Here is a 19,841-nt window from a genome sequence, read left to right on the forward strand (position 1 = left end):
GGGGTAAGGTGTCACCATCACTCTACTTTGGAGCACTAGGCGGAGTCCTAGCGACTCCACTGGATGACCATGATTGTTCCATAAGACACGTAATCTAATCCGGATGTGGACACAATCAAATCCTATAAGTCTTGGAGTCCCTACAATCTAGGGATAGGTGTTCGCCGCAAGCAATCACAACTTCTAAGATGATGCAATATCTACTTAATTACTAGATATCCTTTAAGATTCTTCCGACATAGAACGAGATTCTATCCTAAAAAAGTCTTTCTCCCCACAATGTAAACACACCTACCTAGGTTTCATCTACTGTAACGCAATCTATAAACTTCAATTCTTTTGCCCACTGCTTAAGTCTAAAATCATTTGCTAACCTGATTGTTGGAAAACTTATGGCCGGCACACCCCTCCCATGGTCCTAGGCTTGCTCATGGTTGTTTACTGTTTTGCAGGTTGCTCAAGTTTGTGCTCAACCACCGCTCACATAGGTGCGCAAATTTGGTTCCAACAATTGGTGCTTTCATTGAGAGAGAACCCGTATTCCTCTTAACCATATCACTCTAACCTATGGAAGCAATGCTTAGAAGATCGCTGTGTGGTCAAGCCATGAACCCAAATGGAAAAGAAGCCTCTTTCACCAATCAGGTGTGGGACAACATACTTAAGATACGCACGTCAGTAAAAGACCTCAAGAAGAACTTACATATCAAAGAAAGGGCAAGGCTCGCCAGGCTAACTGAAAGAATGAAAACTGTAGAAGACACCCTTGCCCAATGCGCAAGTTTTGCATCTCGTGCTTCCCTAAGAATGAAAAACCCACACTCGGAACAATTGATCTAAGAACTCTTCCCAGCAACATATCTGGCACAACTACAAGAAATTTCGAGACCGCCACCTCCTCGACACAGACAAGAAGTTTTTTCTGAGCATTATTCGCATAATAAGAAGACATGATTACTTCAACAAAGCACAGAGGGGGAGGAAGATGATCCCGGGAAAACCTCAGCTAAAAAATCCCTCAATCAGGCCAAAAACTGTTTATCCGCCCTCTAATGTCACCCTCATTGTAAGACTGCAAATCTTAGACACCATGGTCGACAAAGTCCTGATTGGTAATGGGTAGGAAGTCAATATCCTCTTTAGGGGAGCAGCCATAAGGATGGATATCCTAGATAGAGTTTATTCAAGGAGGTTTATTATCCAAACTCTTGATGGAACCCCGCTCAGCACCATGGAAACGATCCATCTCATGGTTTGAAGAAAACCATCTGAACATTTGATGACCTTTTATATGATGCATAGCCCATCTTCTTACAACACTATCCTCAGTTGGGAATGGTTGCATGCCATAGGAAATGTTCCATTTAAAGACAGAATCCCACCTCGTTACTCGAGAGTAGCGCCAAGCAGTGAAAAAGCCAACAGTAGAGAAATTGAATAGCATGTGTTGAGAGAAAGACCCCTTGCTGGAAAAACTAAAACCTTGTAGGCCTTTACAAGTGGCTTAAAATGAAGCAAAGCACAACATAAACTACACGCGGTTTGATTCCCTTCCTAGGATATGTAAGCAGTTTTCTCCAGACCCAATCACTACGCTGCAGTCTGCAGGAAGACGAGTTCATGGAGAACACACCTCTTAATGCCCCACCATATGCTTATCGTCAAAAGTGTTCCATGATGTAATTTTTTGCATCATATCATCTTTTCCTTAGAACTACACCAGTGATTTAATTCTCCATCCTAGAGATATGTAGGCAATCTTTTTCGGATTCAGTCCTAACCCCTTGTCAACTAATTTTACTTTGATCATGGATAAAGAGCATCTATTTGTCTTAAATACGTATTCTTTCTTTATTTTTTTTCCGATAAATCAGGGAATACCCTACTCATTCAAAAACAAGGTCCAAACTTTGAAAACTTCACATGAATACAAGTCTAAAAAAGTTCAAAGTTACACTGTCATATGGGCCTCTTTAGCCCAATCTGTCTGGGACGGTTAACAGCTTAGGAGACTTGAATTGTAACAAGCACGGTAGCGATTGGCAGACACGGGCCGGGCACATGGCACCTTGACCTGGAAGTCCACTGCACCATCCAGCCTCCGGAAATTTTACACAACCAACAAGGTTGTAGGTTATGACATTCAAACCAGGGCTCTACGCCATTTAAAGGAATAGTCAAAAGGGCAATCCAGAACACATCTTAGGGTGGCTCTGAACTTCGACCCTGAGTACGACTACTTCTATCTGATATGATTCAAATGTGGACACAATCAGGTCCTATAAGTCTTGGAGTCCCTACAATCTAGGGATAGGCATGCGCTGCAAGTAATCATAACTCCTAAGAGGATACAATATCTACTTACTAGATATCCTCTAGGATTCTCCCGGCTTAGAACAAGGATTCTATCCTAAAAAAGTCTCTCTTCCCACGGTATAAACACACCCACTTAAGCTAAGTTGTAGTTTTACACATGAGGACTCGATGAAATTAAATGCCACTTAAGTTAAGTTGTAATTATTCCGTAATATGGCTGATGTTAGACTTTTTCACATTATTCAATAGAATGGAGACATAGATTGGTCGATTATAATATAATGATAGGTAGACCAACTTCTTAGACCAAATTTGTAAATCATGTGATGAGTCTCACTAATAAAAAATAAGCATGTTAATCAATACTTAAATAATAATCGAAGCCTCCCTAGTGTAATTGCTTATCTAACACTAAACCATAATCATTCAGTACTACGGTCTGGTGGTATTCCTCTTTACTTGGAAGTGAGAGGTCTTAGGTTCGAATCTCGTGGATGGCGAATTTGATACCAAATTAAGTTGCCCATTGTGTGACTTAGCCAAACTCTCCCTCCCCTTAGTGTAAAACTATCGATGTACTCAGGAAAAAAAAAAACTATTAAACCATGTGTCTAAGGGAAAGCCGCAAAGGTAAGGTTCATAAACAAGAAACATTGGAGCTCACTGGATACACTCATCCTCTTAATGGATTCCATTAATCAGAAGATCATGGCCGTTTAAATCCGATTGATAAATTGATAAAGATGTACCCCAACCCCAACTCAGTGAAGCGAATAAACACAGGAACAAAATATATTATGTGACTTGGACTCGAGAATTTACATGATCTAATACCATGAAGAATAAAGTAAGATTTCACCGTGAATCCAATCGACACTAATTTTTATATGCTTATGCAAAATGTCTTAACTTTTTGACCGTAAATGCATGATGGTCTTAACACTCGGTTGGAACAGAGAAGTAGCAAATCAACACTTATTGAAGACTTTTAACTGAAAGTGGCACCAACAAAACAAAAGCATAAACATTTACCAAAGATTCTAGGGGTAAAAATTCCCGAAAATGCTGAATTGAACCGAAAAAATTCTGATCCCAAACCAAAGATGTCCTAAACCAAAATTCCTAAAATTTTCGGGATGCTATCCCAAATCAATCCGAAATTTTGGTACAGGATTCGGGATTGTCTTCTCAATATTTCGAGAATCTCATACCGAACTAAAAATATATATTATTAATTATTATATATATTATTATTATTATTTAATTATAGTTAGAGTTAATTTCAACCATTGGATTGTTTCAAATTGATCTGTGTTGTCCATTCATTGTTAGGGTTCTTCAACATTCTCTCTCCATTGTTTGTTCATAACTTTCATTTCAGTTGAAGCTAACCTCCCTCCCTCAGCCATCGAGCCCTCTCCTCTTTGTCTCAAATTTGAAGCTCAACTCCAGCCAATCATTGGCCCACCACCACACCATAGTATTATTACTGTCTTCGACCGTGGAGCATTCCTTCACCACACAGAGACATCACTCACTCTCTCTCTCTCTCTTTCTCTCTCTCTCTCTCTCAATTCTCTCTATCAGACACTCAAAGTCTGAGAGTCTTCTTCATCCAGTGCATTGTGCACCGATTTTCCCCCAAATCAGGTAAAATTTGAAATTAATTTAGGGTTTGAAATTTAATTTAGGGTTCAAATTTTAGATTAGGGTTTGTGAAATTTGTTCATGTTTTGGATTGGATGTTCATGATTTTAGCCCTAATTTAATTTCTATATTTATGTTTACCATTAGGTTAGGGTTTATGAAATTTAATCCCGATTTGTCCTGAAATCCCGAAAATATTTCAGGATTCCCGGAATTGGGATTCCCAAAAATTTGGTTTGGGATTGGTCTTCAAATTCCGGTCCCAAAAAATTTGGTTTGGGATTTGAGATACTAGTTTCAGTTCGGTATACCATACCGAACCAGCACTAAAAGATTCCATCTTTCTTTCACTCTCTCAACAAGGCTTTCTCCATCAAGTGCAGAACGCCTGCAATTAGTTCATTCCACGCAATTTTTTTGGACATATTTGTTGATTTGTCCTTCGAACTTGTATGGAGCTACCAATTTTCGCCTGAACTTTAATTTTAGCCGATTATCCTTTGAACTTTTATAATTAGTCAAATTTTCCCTTGAACTTTAATTTTAGTTGATTACCCCTGAACATTTGTAAATAGTCAATTCCCCTTGACATTAGATTTTAAAAAAATTTCATTCAATTTTTCATCCATCCAATTTTCCATCTTTTTTGCCCTCAGACAGTTGTCATATGTTGTTTCTGTGATCAAGATGAATGGAAAATTGGATGAAAATTTTTAAAATCCAGCGGCAAGGAGGAAATTGGCTATTTATAAAAGTTCAGTGGGGTAATTGGCTCAAATTAAAGTTCAAAGGAGAAATTGGCTAATTATAAAAGTTCAAGGGGGTAATTGATTAAAATTGAAGTTCAGGAAAAAAATTGACGGCTCCATACAAATTTTAAACATAAATCGACAAATATGCTTTTTTGTTTCTGGTAAGAATACAAAACCTAGAAAAAAATAAAAAGTAAATTTATATTATATATGTCAGCTTGCATGCATGCCTTTTTGTTTCTTGTAAGACCACCTCCAATGGTGGGCTAAATGATAAATTCCCCCCCAAAATTTCCCACCACACTCACTTTAACCCAAGGGGAAAATGTGGGCTAGATGCTAAAAAGGGAAGTAAGGCCAGAAACCGCCCAAAATCGGAGTGGGCCCTACCAAAGAGAGTGGTTTTCAGCGTTTGGGCTCCAAACCCAGCCCATGGACTCGCCAAATGTGCCTAACGCACGCTCCTTCTTACCGGCCGGGACCCACCCACGTGGGCCTGTCGGTCATGTTCCCCAGAGCTCCAACGACTCTTTCGATCGAACGGTTGTGATCATCAGGCCGTTGGTTAATCCAATGGCCTAGATTCAAAATTTTATTATATTTATATTTATATTATTGAATCCAACGGCTGAGATCGAATATAATCAAATCTATTGGTAAAAAAAAAATTTAATGGCCCAAATTTAAATCCAACGGCTAAAATAATTAAAAAATTTATTTAACTCAAAATTCACCCAAAAACTCTATAAATACCTATGTATTTGTTCTAACATTCACTCAAAATTCAACCTCCATTCAATAATTTATCCAATGTACTAGACAAAATACTTTGCACAAGAAGACACTTAAATTTAGTACTAGAAAATAACAACTTAGTACACTTAAAATTATTACATAAATACTTAACCAACGTCATCAACGTTCACCTTCTCGGCCCCATACATGCTCAACCAAATCCTTGCAGAGTGTGTCATGAAATTGAGGAGCTTGAATTCTATTTAAACGTTGCATATACTCAGTCAAGGTGACCCTATCTTGACGGGTCTCATATGTGGTCGGAGCGAGATATTCAACATCTCTTGCAATAGCTCTCGCATGTGTTGGTTGGTCATCATCCATATCTTCGTCTGAATCTTCTTCAATTTCGATGTACTCATCTTCCACAATCATGTTGTGCAAAATTATGCACGTCATCATGATTGAATGGAGGTCTTCGGTTTGCCAAAATCATGCAGCCCCTCTAACAATGGCCCATCGAGCTTGTAGGATCCCGAACGCTCTCTCGACATCCTTCCTGTAAGACTCTTGTTTCTGCGAAAATAATTTCTTCTTTGCACTATCGGGATGAGAAAAACTTTTAACAAAGATACCATCAGTTAGGTAGTAGCCTAGCTCATACCTATTACCATTTACCTTGTACCGAAATTCTGGTGCCCATCCATTAACGACATTATCGAACAAAGGAGAAGACCAAAGAACGTTGATATCGTTGTTTGATCCACAAGCGTCGAAGAAAGCATGCCAAATCCATGTGTCGTAAGATACCACAGCCTCAAGCACGATGGTTAGCTTGTTATGACGGCCCTTGAATTGGCCAGCCCAACCAGTAGGACAATTCTTCCACTCCCAATGCATACAATTGAGACTTCCTATCATTCCAGGGAAGCCTCTTTTGTCTGCCTTGCGTATAAGCCTTTTCAAGTCTTCACGATTTGGCTTACGGAGGTATGTGGCTCCATATATGCCTTCAATTGCCTTACAGAAGCATTTCAGGTTCTCAATAGTAGTACTTTCTGCAAGTTGGCAATACTCGTCAGTTGAGTCTGCAGAGCACCTATTAACTAGCATGCGAAAAACAGATGTGAGCTTCTGATGAGGTGATAGACCTTGTCGGCCTGCGACATCTAGCCTCCTTGCAAAGTAGTGGTCATGATTGACAACTGCATTCAAGATGCTTTCAAAAAGCTCTCTCCTCATCCGAAACCGCCTCCGAAAATCATGAACAGGAAATCTCGGACGCTCGATGAAATAATTTTTCATCATTCGGTCATGACACTCTTCTCTATCACGCTGCACATATGAACGCACCGTGGCATAACCACGATGGCTAGATTCGCCATGGTGCTCAGATTGCTTAAACGAGTTTACAAGTTCAGCTTCAGCGTTGAACAATTCTTCATCCTTGATCTCAATCTTTGCTTGGTTTTATGTCATCTGCATTGCCATGCTACGCCTTCTTCTATCACCCATTGATGAGATATTGAGGATTTTTAGGAAACAAACTCCTTGAAAGTTGAAAGATTGTTGAATATAGAGGATGATTGAAGGTTGAAAGGTTATGTGATCAACTAATATTGGACATATGTTTACATAAAGGATGATTGATGAAAGTTGAACGGTTGATGAAAGTTGAAAGTTTGGTGTTGAACGGTTGGTGAATTGAAAGTTAGCCCAAAGTTGAAAGATTGGTGGAAAGTTGAAGGCTTGCTTTGTGAAAAATTTAGTGATTTTTCAATATTTATCGGAATTTAAATATTTTTAAATTAAAATGTTCATAAAATTAATTTACGATAGTTTACATATTTATTTAAAAAAAATTAATTTAAGAAAAAAAATAGCCTAAGTTCATTATTTAATGATTCTGGGCTAAAATTTTAGTCCAAAATGATTGGAGCTGAAAAACTGTTTCTGAGCTAAAAGCTAAATTTTTCGGGTTAAAAATTTGACTTTTAGCCCAACCATTGAACTTGGTAAATTTATATATGTCAACTTGCGTACTTTCTCTTCTCTTCTCTTCATTTCACTTTCACGAAGCCACGCTTTTTCTTTCAAAAAAAAAAAAACCTACAAAAAAAAAAAAGTAAATTTATATTATTTATGTCAACTTGCATACTCTCTCCTCTTCATTTCAGTTGCGTACTCTCTCTCTCTCTCTCTCTCTCTCTCTCTCTCTACATATTTCTTTCTTTGCCTCTTTGTTATGACAAGCAAATTTGAGATGGGGTATTTCCTTATCATCTTCACCTCCATACTTATGTTTCTCTTCGTAACTCTGTCTTTGTTCATACTCAAAATCTTCACCGGAAAGTCTATCCGAGACCTGAACTACCCTCCCGTAAAAGGCACTGTCTTCCACATGTTCTTATACTTCAACAGAGTCTACGACTACCAAACCGAAGTTGCCAAAACACACTCAACTTTCCGGCTTCTAGTCCCGGACCACAGTGTACACGGCTGACACGCGCAACATTGAGCATGTTCTGAAAACCAACTTTGCCAGCTACTCGAAAGGCGCCTTCACTCAAAGTATTCTATCGGATATTTTTGGCCAAGGGATATTTGTTGTTGATGGAGAAAAATGGAAGCAGCAGAGGAAGCTTGCGAGCCTCGAGTTCTCAACAAGGGTGCTTAGATATGCTAGCTGCTCTGTGTTTGGAAGAAATAATGCTGCCAAACTGGTTAGAGTTGTTTTTGGAATTTCGAGTTCCGGAGGGGTTTTTGATATGCAGGTGAGTAATCTGAGACCTAAAAGATTTGTTTAACTTTTCTTTTTCTTGTTTGGTATTTCTTAAGCAAACTGGTTATATGAAAATTTATTTAGAGGGCTTAGCTAATTAAGCTTGGAAAGTTGGGGGAATCCTAATTAAGGTCAATTTGATCTGACTGATTATTGGTACCGATATGAGAATAAAGCATGCTGGGAGGAAAAATATGATATGTGAAATTACAGCTCGTTTGGAGCCTAAGATTGGATTGGATTGGATTGTATTGTAGACTTGTAGTAAGAAATGGGAGAGCTGGAAGAGTTTTCATGTCGTGGGATTTGAACGTACAAGTTAAATACAACGTTAATATCGTACCATTTTATGGGTGGGGATTGCACAGGTGGATTAATTTCTTTCATGAGCAATCTATTTTCTAACTTCAACATACCTCGAATCTATTGAGTTATCCTATCCAATCCTTATAAGCACACACCAAGGTCTCTTAATTCTCTGACATAGGATTCACACTCAACAAACTCTTCGGATCAAACATAACATTTTGCATTTGATTCTATTTGTAGGATTTGCTTATGAGATGTACCTTGGATTCCATATTCAAAGTCGGGTTTGGAATAGAACTGCATTGCCTGGAGGGGTCAAGCAAAGAAGGGACTGCATTCATGAAGGCCCTTGATGAATCTACTGCACTGACCTATTTTCACTACATTGATCCATTCTGGAAACTAAAAAGAATCTTCAACCTTGGTTCTGAGGCCTCCCTTAAAAAATATGTCAAAGTTCTAGATGATTTTGTGCACCAAGTTATCAGCAGCAAGAGGAGATTGCAAGGGGAGCAAAAAGATGTTGCAAGTAAATTTTACTTTACTACATTGGCTTTACAGAATGTGTCTCTACCATGTAATTCTATTTGTTTTTTACACACCATCAGTTTTTCTTGTGAGGAAAACTTACAGCAAGGGTAGTGTTTTGCACACATCCTTTTTCCCCTCCTACGGCCCACAGTTTATTTCTGACCTTCGGATTGTTGGTATTTGACAGTTTACTAACTCAATACCAAAATATGTGGGTGATAAGTTTACAAACTCTATCACACCTCTTTCACTTTGCACTCTCAAATAAAATTGGACAAAGAAAGAAATAGAGAAAGGAGGGAAGCAACAAGCTTTGGCAAAACACTTGGACTTTGATATATGAAAAAGGTTTACAAATTGTTGGAATAAGAAGGCTTACAAGCTTCTTCACAATTGGAAGTGGGATTTGGATGGGATGATTTACAATGCTTGAGAGCTTGGGTATTTATAGCAAACCAAATGATTAAACTAAGATTATTTATTACCACACAAAACACATTAATTGCACCTAATAATTTTTATTCAACCATACCTAACATTGCCTAACTTTCCATGCCTAACTTTGACATTGATTTTCAACAATAGCAACCTATTTTGATTTGAATTTCCAACACGGATTGTAGAAATCAAAAGACAATTAAAGGGAAAAATAAATAAGGGTGTCCAGAAGGAGAAACAAGGCGTGCTGAAATCATTTCCGTACATTAATGGTAAATTTAAGATTTTAGATTTCTATGAAGTTCTGAATTTTATTTTATTGTTTCAAAGATTGACAAGGAGGACATACTGTCAAGATTTCTACTGGAGAGTGTGAAGAATCCAGAGGAAATGAATGACAAATATCTGAGGGATATAATACTGACTTTTATGTTTGCTGGCAAAGACACCAGTGCAACTACACTGTCATGGTTCTTCTACATGCTCAGAAAGAACCCTCTAATACAAGAAAAAGTTGTACAAGAAGTGAGGGATGTCGTTGGTAATCAAGTAGGCGAAGAGAAAGTTGATGAATTTGTGAAAACATAATGAAGAATAGAAACTCTAGAACGAATGCACTATCTTCATGCGGTGCTGACAGAGACCTTAAGGCTCTACCCTGCAGTTCCAATTGTATGTGTATACTTGAATAACCTGATTTTAATTTTCCTCGTCACATTTTTTTTAGTAAGATACTTGTTATTTTCTTTACTTTCTATAGTAGTTTGTGAGTTTCCAAACAGGACAGTGCCAAAACCTTGATTAAAGTCTGTTAAATATATCAAAACCAATACAAGAAAGTCATTATTCCACAAGGAAACTTAGAACACTATTTGTCTTAAGGAATTATTCCTGCTTACTTGCAAATCACATACTGGCACATGTGCATAAACAGTTTGTGCACACATGTGTAACTATATTTAGTCTGCATAGATGAACGAGTCCTTGGCACATAAGGAGCCAAGTCTCTTAAGGAAATTTAAAACCCTGTCTATTACTAAGGGAGAAATAGGTAGTGAACTTCAACTCTTTAAGTTGGAAGAATTCTTCATATTACTGTAAATATTGACATCTTTATGTCTTGGTTTTCTATAAGGATGGGAGATGTGCAGATGCAGATGACATTCTTCCAGATGGCTTTAGAGTGAGAAAAGGAGACAATGTAAACTACATCACCTATGCCATGGGAAGAATGCCTTATATCTGGGGAAAAGATGCTGATGATTTGCGACCTGAAAGATGGCTTGAAAATGGAATTTTCAAGCCTGAATCACCCTTCAAATTCGTCGCATTTCACGTTAGTAAAAATATTTCCTTTTTCCTTAATCACAAATATAGATGCTAATTACCCAAATGTTCACCAATAGTTGTTTCACTTTCATTTGTGCTAATTGCAGGCAGGTCCGCGAATCTATCTAGGGAAGAACTTCGCTTACCAACAGATGAAGATAGTAGCGATGGCTCTCCTTAGCTTCTTTCGCTTCAAATTGGCCGATGAAACAAAGCTGGTAACCTATAGGACCATGTTCACCCTTCACATAGATGGCGGTCTCCCTATGATTGCAGTTCCCAGAACAACCTAAGTAATTTCTTCTATGCATTGAAAAATAATGTTCAAGGTTTATCAACCATCCAAGTGTAAACTTTACATGTATTTCCTATATACACGTATGCACATGTAAATGATCATGACTTTCAGGTTTTTCCTGTTTACAATGTTCGAAGTAGTAGATCAAGGTCCCTATTTTATTGTAAGATATATACATAGTGTTGAGATGGCTACACGCATAATATAACTAACCACATTCATTTTTTGTCTCCCTCAGATGCATTAAATAACCTGTATACAAGATATATACCTAACTGATGAGTTCCTACTGTTAGCTATATTTTCCGTACAGGTGTTGCTACCAAACACTTTGTACTTTCTTCCAACCTACATGATACTTTAGGACTCATTTGGTACACATGATTGGATTGAAATGGTTAATTTAATTAAAGTATGTTGAAGGGAGAAATAATAATATTATGACCACCTAGAGGATCGAAGATGAATTACTCATGAAAAACCATTCACTTTCACCTTAAAATATACCTTGAAATTTCAAAGTTATTCATTCCAATTCAATCATATGTACCAAACGAGCCCTACAGTTGCATAAAGTCATATCAACCGCTTGTGCCCATAATATTCATTTTTGCAACTGGAGAAAATGTTACTTTGTAATCCACTCCATAGGTTTGTGAGAATCCCTTAGCAACGAGCCTTGCCTTATACCTCTTTATTGATCCGTCCCTCTTGTATTTTATTTTGTAAACCCATCAACAACCGACTGATTTTTCACCTTTTGGCAGCTTAACAAAAGTCCATGTCTTGTTCTCATCAACAGCTTGAAGTTCCTCTTTCATTGTTTTTCTCCATATTAATTGAGAATTTGCTTCTTGAAATGTTGTAGGTTCTTTAAAATTTTGCTCAAAAAAGCAAAATATTTTTCAGAAACTGTCATAATTCGAGTACTACTGAATCGGATACCTAATATTGTGATAAACAATACTATAATCATCATATTTCCTCGGCATATGAGAGACCCTTGATGAATGTCGTGTAGTCACTGAAGAGGAAATATCAGCAATAAAATTGCCGTGTTTCAACTCATGATTATGAGGTGGCTCGTCTTGAAAAATTGCAGATTGAGAATCAAGCCTTACTTTCAGCTCATGATTTGAAGGAATATTGACTTCCGCAGTTTCAACAATTGGGAGAGGAGCCGTACTAAAGAGATACTCCTTCTAAGGCCCAAGCTGAGACGTTGGTCCAAAGTGGGCTTCATTTTCAGCAAAACAAACATCATGTGATACTACCATTTTCTTGGTCTTTGTAGAGTATCCAAAGAACATACACCTCGCTGCCCTTGGATCAAGTTTGTAACTAATGTAATTCAGTCATAGTTAGGTCTTTATCAACTTTGTTCGCCCATTTCCCATGTAACTGGATAATACTTTTTCAAGTACTATCCGTTAATAGGCATCATGTGTAACGAACCAATTCTGTCCTTAGGTTGATATGCCATCTTGGAGAGAACTTTATGAACAATAAAAGGCCCTTCTTAATTCGAGGACCATTTACCATACCTTGGATTCTTAGTCCCAATAGGCAAAACTGTTTGCCAAACTAAATCCCCTTCCTCGAATGATTTTTGATATACTCTTTCGTTATATGCTTTCTTAGCAATTCCTTCTTTTTTTTTTTTTTTTTTTTTTTTTTTTTTGAGTCATGAGATGGTTGCAACCATCAAACCTTGCTTCTGCTAATTCCTCTAATTCTTGCATCATTGCCTACGCATACTCGCCACTTGTTAGTCGTGGTGACCCGTAAAGAGCTAAAACTTGTCAAAATTGTGGAATGGCATCATGCTCATTGGTTTGAGGATAATATGGTGTTGACTACTCTAACCTAATTTTAAGACCAGATGTGTAGTGTCTAAAACTTTCAATCGTGGAAATCGTATTATCGATGAAGATTGTTTCAAATACTGAATCGTGTAACATATGTTCTTCAACGAAATCATAGACTTTTTCGCATTGAGATCGACGTGACTTTGCCTCGACCCATTTTGTGAAGTAGTCGGTAGCTACTAGGATCCAAGTGTATTTTGCCGCAGCTTTCACCTTTTCTGTAGAGCTCGTTTTGGTACACAATGCATTTCGTGGCATGATACTTGACTTTCCAGTTTATGTTTGCCCCCTGGATTGTTGAGATACTACATAATTGGTCGTCTTCAGTCTGATGGTATCACTTCGACGGTTTAGATGTCCTTTGGCACCTTACGATCTACCAAAGGTGGCAATGACATCACCCTAGTTCTAATCAAGCTGTCTTTCAGGTGGGATTGTTGATTAATTAGAGCCTAGAATAATTTTTTTCCAACCATTATAACCCAGCTCATCTCACCTTTAGAAAGTTACGGGTCAGAGGTGATTTGGGTGAGTTCATTGGCATCACTATTCTTAGCTCTGGAAATGTGCTTGAAGGTGATGACAGAGAACACATTGGCCAAATAGGTAGACCATGTGATATGGAGCTAACGTGCTACTCGTGTAATGGAAAATGCCCTAAATTTAATTAATCATAAGCTCTGAATCACCAAATACAAGAACTCGAGTTGCCTTAAGATCATGAAGTAGCCTAAGACTAATCACAATAGCCTTATATTTGGCTTAGTAGTTGGTACATTTAAAGTCAAATTTGAAATCAAACAACCAACGTTGGTGCTCTAGTGATTGAATGACGATCCCCACACCTTCTGAAGACTCAGTACTAGAGTGGTCGAAATATATGGTCTAAAATTGTTTTGCATTTAGACTATGCTGATCTCGACTTCCTCACCCCCAAAACCATATGGAGAAGAATGACACGCTAAGAAATTGGTTAATGATTGTCATTTCACTACCTTATGAGAAACATACTGGAGAGTAAATTCTGACAGTATTGTGGTCCACTTGGCGATTTGGCCTTTAACAATAGGTCGTGTAAGCATATATCAAATGACATATGTTTAGACAATTATTTGAGTCTCCAAAGGCAACATGTAATGTCGCAACTTTGTCGCCTCAAAGAATAGAGGGAGGCAGAGATTTTCATCGGTTGTATAATTGATTTCAGCCGAGTTGATATTTAGACTGAGGTAAAATATGGATTGCCCTCAATTACTTTCGTTGTCCTAAGTCAGTAAACGCCCAATCGATGCATCAGTTACCAAGATGTACAATTTCAAGAACTTTCCTCGTTTGGGAGGCATAAAAAATAGTGGATTTACCAAACACTCTTTGATTTTATTAGAAGCTTGTTGGTGCTCCGTTTACCAAACAAACGTGTCTGAATCTTTCAACCTTTAGCGAAGAAGAAAATGCTTTCATTTTTCTGGATAAATTAGAAATAAATCGATGGAGGAAATTGATCTAGTAGAGCAGAAATTGAGCTGCTTTTTGGTAGTCGGCGGATGGGCATCAATAATAGCTTTAGCTTTATTCTTATTTACTCTATTTCCCGCTGATAAACCAAGAAACCAAGAAAGTTCTTGGCCGAAACCTCGAGCACAATTTTTTTGGATTTGTCTTTGAATTATGTTGGTGCATCTGCTCAAATGTTTGTTGAAGATCTGTCAGATGATCTTGGCGCTTTTTCGATTTGACCACAATGTGATTAATGTAGACTTCAACAATCATTCTAATGGGATCATGAAAAATTGCATTCTTTGCACATTGATAAGTGGCACCAGCATTCTTAAGATCAAAGAGCATTACGACATATTTGTAAATACCGAGGGTTCCAGGACACCGAAAAACCATTTTTTGAACATCGGCTTCTGTAATAAAAATTTGATCATAGCTGTGAAATCTCGTTCCCGGATTTCATTGTTATAATTTACGTATTTGTATTATTGAGATTTTATATTAATATATTTGAAATTAGATTTCAATTAAACTAGTAACGAGGAGTGAAGTTTGGAAAATTATTATTTTTACTCGTTGACCTTGTGAGGCCACAAGTAACGTTTTCGAATAGATATCGAACCCACGAACGCATAGGCGAAATCCGTTTGCAAGTCCGAATTATTACGGTATAGTTACGGACGTTTGAAATTGTGAACTGTAGATTGTGGGAATTATTTAATTCCCGCGTGTGGGTTAAAGGTTAAGTTAGTTTAATAAAAAGGGAACCAATCAGATTTTTAAAAAGGGGGAAACAGCCTAATCAGAGGAGAGAAAGGAGTGGTAAGGGAGGGAGACCCGAGTTGGGTCATTTTTGACCCGCGAAACTCCAATTTTGACCCGGCTATATCTCCTTCATCTGAACTCCGTTTTGGGTGATCTTGGTGTCCATGGAAAGCCCTTGATGAGCCCTACATCTTTGTAGTGTTAGATTTCCCAATTTCTTTCCCATTTTTCCAGTTCGAAGCCACAAACCCACAGGTGTTCGGACGGCTTTATCCCTTTTTCCGGTGGCTCCGGCAAGTTTCACCGTCCATGACCACCACCAAAAGACTCCCCTCAACCCCAGGAATAAAGCTCAAGCGGTGTTGGAGGCGTCGGAGTTCGATTGGAAGCCGAATTCGAAGCACACCCACCTTAGGGTTTCGGCGGTTCGTGACCAGTTTGGGGTGTTTTCCAGCCAAATTGGCTTTGGCCGCAGGTATAAAGTTTACTCTATTCATTGAGATCTTCATTCCTGTAAATTTTGGTAATTTTTGGAAATAGTTGGATTTTTCCGGTGAGTCGGGGAGGCAGACCACCACCCACGGCGTCGCGTGGCCAGGGGGCCGTCGATGTCATTCTTAGGCTAAATTAGATTCCTTGAGCTCAGTTTTGGTAATTGTATGACATAAGTTGATGGTTGGAACCTAAATCCTCTACGATACGTTAATTGGTAAAAGTGTGAATCGACGATCCGACCGTTGGAACGTCACCAAACTTTAACATATGTGATATGGTTATTATCTTTATTTCTTATATTAGTATCATTTGCAAATATGAATTGGTATTATAATTATGATTTCTATTGAAATGTGAATTTTATATATTTAGCCATAGACCTATGCTATGATTTGACTTGTGTATTGATGTTGTGATATATATATATATATATATATGTGTGTGTGTGTGTGTGTGTGTGTGTGTGTGTGTTTGATTAACTTTTTAATAATGTGAATGATAATTATGATTATGATGAATGTTATGACAATTATGGGATCTAAATATTGTTTGATAATTATTTGGATATGCTTGCCAACTGAATATCTATTGAACTTGGCACTATTACCTAGCATGAGATGGAGATGGAAGTCAGGAGATGAATTGGGTACTTTATTAGATTTTTAGTAGAAATAGTAATTAAGGGAATTCCTTGTGTTGTGCTCCATATGACTAGATGCTGGTTGATATGTGAAATCGATAGCATGTATGCGTATAATTGTGTTCAATGTGTAATGATGAGATTGCACCACGTAGAAGTGGTACATGGATGGTCCTGCTTGGTATATCTGCGCTAGGGGACCATACGCATTCTAGAGGTGATGATGATTGGTTATACTGGGTACATTTTATAGGCGATCATATTTGGTTTGGTTCCGTTGAGTGGTCCGGAACCCGAGTTGTTGAATTTCGTGGAGTGGCCTAAAATCCCCTTATTTGGAGAAGTAGGCTTAGCCTAACTGTGTCACTTTAGCCTTAGTTTTATATATATTTGTGTCAATGGTTTCGAGAGTCTTGTGAATTGAGTTAGAAAATATGTTGGATGTCTGAGTGACTCATTCGGGGTTTTTCATGATTCAATTATGATTTCATAAGGTATGAATTTAGAAGACATGGGAATGATTGTTATTACTTTGATCAAATTAATTACTTAATGCAGCTAGAGGATGGTTTTGTGCTTCGTCAGTTCTTAAATATGATGTATGTTGTGAATTGTGATATCATAATGAGACATAATGATTTATATGTTGGATGGGAGAGAGATCATGTTTTCATGGGGATTGGTTATGTAGCTTGAGTCCAAGAATTACATGTTGTCAAGTTATGTTGAATGATTGAGGAGTACTATGCTTTTCTACTTGAACTTAGTGGAATAAATGTTTGATTTTGTGATAATGAACTACGAATGGCTTGATCCCTATTTGAGTGTACGTAGGCAGTCTAACGAAGAGGTTAGATGCAGCCATAAGGTAAACGAATTTTTTTTTTGCAATTTGATTCTCGAATTGTGATTGCCATAATCCTGAGACAGGGTATGAGAGATATACGAGTTTTTAGGTGACGTCACGTGTCAATCCTGGACGTATGTTGGGATCGGGGTGTGACAATAGTCGGCATGGCCATCCATAAAAGAAAATTTTCATGGTGGTCACAGCATCAATTAGCAAATCTGAAATTGGCATTGGGTATCCATCCTTAGGTGTAGCCAAATTTAGACTGCAAAAATCAATGCAAATTCGATTAGTGCCATTTTTATTTATGACTGGCACAACGTTTGCCAGCCATTTCATATACAGAGCTGTCTGAATAAAACCATCATTCAATAAACGAACAATCTCATCTTTGATGCCGAGTCATAATTTGGTTAAGAATCAACATTGGGATTGGCAAAATGGCTTACAATGTTTATTTATTTATTTTAAGCTCGTATTCAACTAAGGATCTATTTAGGGCAGGCATCTCATGATAATTCAAAGCAAAACAATCTTTGTATTCAATAAATTAATTTACAAAGCTCGATCTTTAAGGGCCGAGGTAATAAGGAACTAATAAAAAGAGGATGTGCGTCATTGGTTATTCCTACATTAATTTCTTATAACGGATCTTAAACTTCAAGTTGACTGTCCTTAAGCTCGGCGGGCATTGCTTTCCGTTGTCCAAAAGAAAGGGCGGCCATGTTTTCTCCTTTAGCAAGAAACTCAATTAAGTTGACGCCATAATAAGGGTTTTGAGAGATCGCACACCAATGGGCAAACAAATGTTCCATTATAGATGAAACTGTGACCTTTCGTCCAACATTGTTGGCGTAACTAAACATTAGAAAAATCGATGAGTAGCACTGAATCATGTTGAACAATTTTAGTGCCTACTTCAACGGCTTTCTAAACAGAAATCTTCGGGTTGGCCATTTTCCTTGAAACCTTGCAATGTGATAAAGCCGACTTAGTTATCATAATAATAAGCATGGATCATGTTCGTCTCAAACGATTATCTATCGGCCAAATGAACCAAGGCCGACTTGCCATCCCAAAAGACCAAGACTTGGTGCTAAGAAGACATAATGACTAGTTTGATGAATCCAATCTCGGCCAAGTAAGGCATTATACTCGATATTTAAATCTACGACGAAGGACACCGTTATATGTGGTCTTCCAACAATAGTAACCTCCAAAGGCAGGACGCCTTTAGTTGTAGACTTGTTGTCGATAAAACTGCTCATGGTTATGTTGGATAATACGATTTATCTTTCGATCACTTTAGAGCCCTTATCACTAAAACTAGCATGGTATTCACTGTGGCAGTCTATAAACACCTTAGAAACTGAGAGACATTCAATGTAGACAGTTATGTACAAAGGTTTGAGGTGTAGTAAATTGGTGGTCACATCACGAAGGAAGATTTCCAATAAGGTAGTATGCAACTGTCTTTCATGGTTAAGCACTTCGATCGAGTTGGTGGTTTCAAAGTCAACATGAGCCATGTATTCCACTTCCACATTTCCATCGAGCAAATTCAACTGACAAGATCCGATTAGAGTCTAGGAGGAAGGACATGTACCATGTTAATCTACATATTATCCAAAACTGTGAGGCCTATGATATCATCATGATCCTCTTCAGTTAAGGGTATTTCTCGCTAGGTTTCACTTTTTCGTCCTTGGTGTTAGGTGCCTGAAGTTGAGGATTGTGTGCAGATGTAACAAAAGTATTTTCACAAGAAGGGGTTTCAATAACTTTTCTTTCCATTGCTAGCTCTAACGTGATATTTCTATCTGACTCATAACTCTTTGACTGAGCCTTTTTCATCAGGGTTATCTCATGAATTTGGCGTTGAGAAGCATTCATGACGTCCCGAGCATCAATATATGAATTAAGCCACCAAATTTGCTCCTGCTTTGCCTTGGTTAGGCCAAAAATACTAGAAGTGCCAACATAAATACCGCAGGTCATCCATGGAGAAAAGAAGCTTTATATCATCCATGTCAACATACGACTCGAATTCAAGCCCCAATAGCTTGGCCTCACTATATGCTGAACCTAGGCCCAGATTGATGGATGACTTATGCTGGATCATTTCTTCTTCTGTTGCAAGGCTAGTACAAGCTAAGTCGATACATTTCTGGAACTATTGTGGTAGATTATAAAGATCACTAGCTAAGAATTTTTGTGGAAATCCTTCATATATTCCAAAGCTTTACCAATAAATGAGGGGTGCCTGTTATGCCAAACTTTGATCAATGGCTACTTTGGAATAATTTGAGGAAGAGCCTTTTGAGCTTCTTTGGCCAAATGCTATATTCGTGCTTTCATTTTGCCTGGACAAAGCAATAACTTGATAAGCTTCTCAAACTTCCCTATCTCAGTCTCTATAGTATAGACTGAAATCTTCTTCCCTTCGACTATCTCGGCGAGAATTATAGGAACTTGTTCAATTCCATTTCGTCTTTCAACTATCGAATTTGAGTTGCATTTCTCTGAGCGTTGGGAACCTTATTTTGAAGGTAAGCCATGAGCACATTACACTGTTGCAGGCATTTTATG

General features: G+C 37.9%; 1 protein-coding gene and 1 pseudogene across 2 annotated transcripts; one reads left to right on the plus strand and one right to left on the minus strand.

Moving 5' to 3' along the window:
• Positions 1-5,942: 5,942 nt before the first annotated feature.
• Positions 5,943-6,755, minus strand: LOC137747902 (uncharacterized). The gene has a single exon (XM_088678501.1). The coding sequence runs from the start codon at positions 6,753-6,755 to the stop codon at positions 5,943-5,945; it is 813 nt and encodes a 270-aa protein (XP_088534627.1).
• Positions 6,756-7,680: 925 nt separating this feature from the next.
• LOC137747901 (cytochrome P450 704C1-like) lies at positions 7,681-11,337 on the plus strand (annotated as a pseudogene). Its single transcript, XR_015955791.1, has 5 exons — positions 7,681-8,224; positions 8,782-9,066; positions 9,841-10,182; positions 10,646-10,846; positions 10,947-11,337. The product of XR_015955791.1 is annotated as a cytochrome P450 704C1-like (transcript).
• Positions 11,338-19,841: the final 8,504 nt, after the last annotated feature.

This window comes from Pyrus communis, chromosome 2 (assembly GCF_041283825.1).
Source record: "Pyrus communis isolate YQ-2024b chromosome 2, ASM4128382v1, whole genome shotgun sequence".
In the NCBI taxonomy this organism is placed as follows: domain Eukaryota; kingdom Viridiplantae; phylum Streptophyta; class Magnoliopsida; order Rosales; family Rosaceae; genus Pyrus; species Pyrus communis.

Excerpts from the sequence above, each read along its gene's own strand:
- LOC137747902 (XM_088678501.1), bottom strand. The coding sequence starts at position 6,755 with ATGAAAAATTATTTCATCGAGCGTCCGAGATTTCCTGTTCATGATTTT.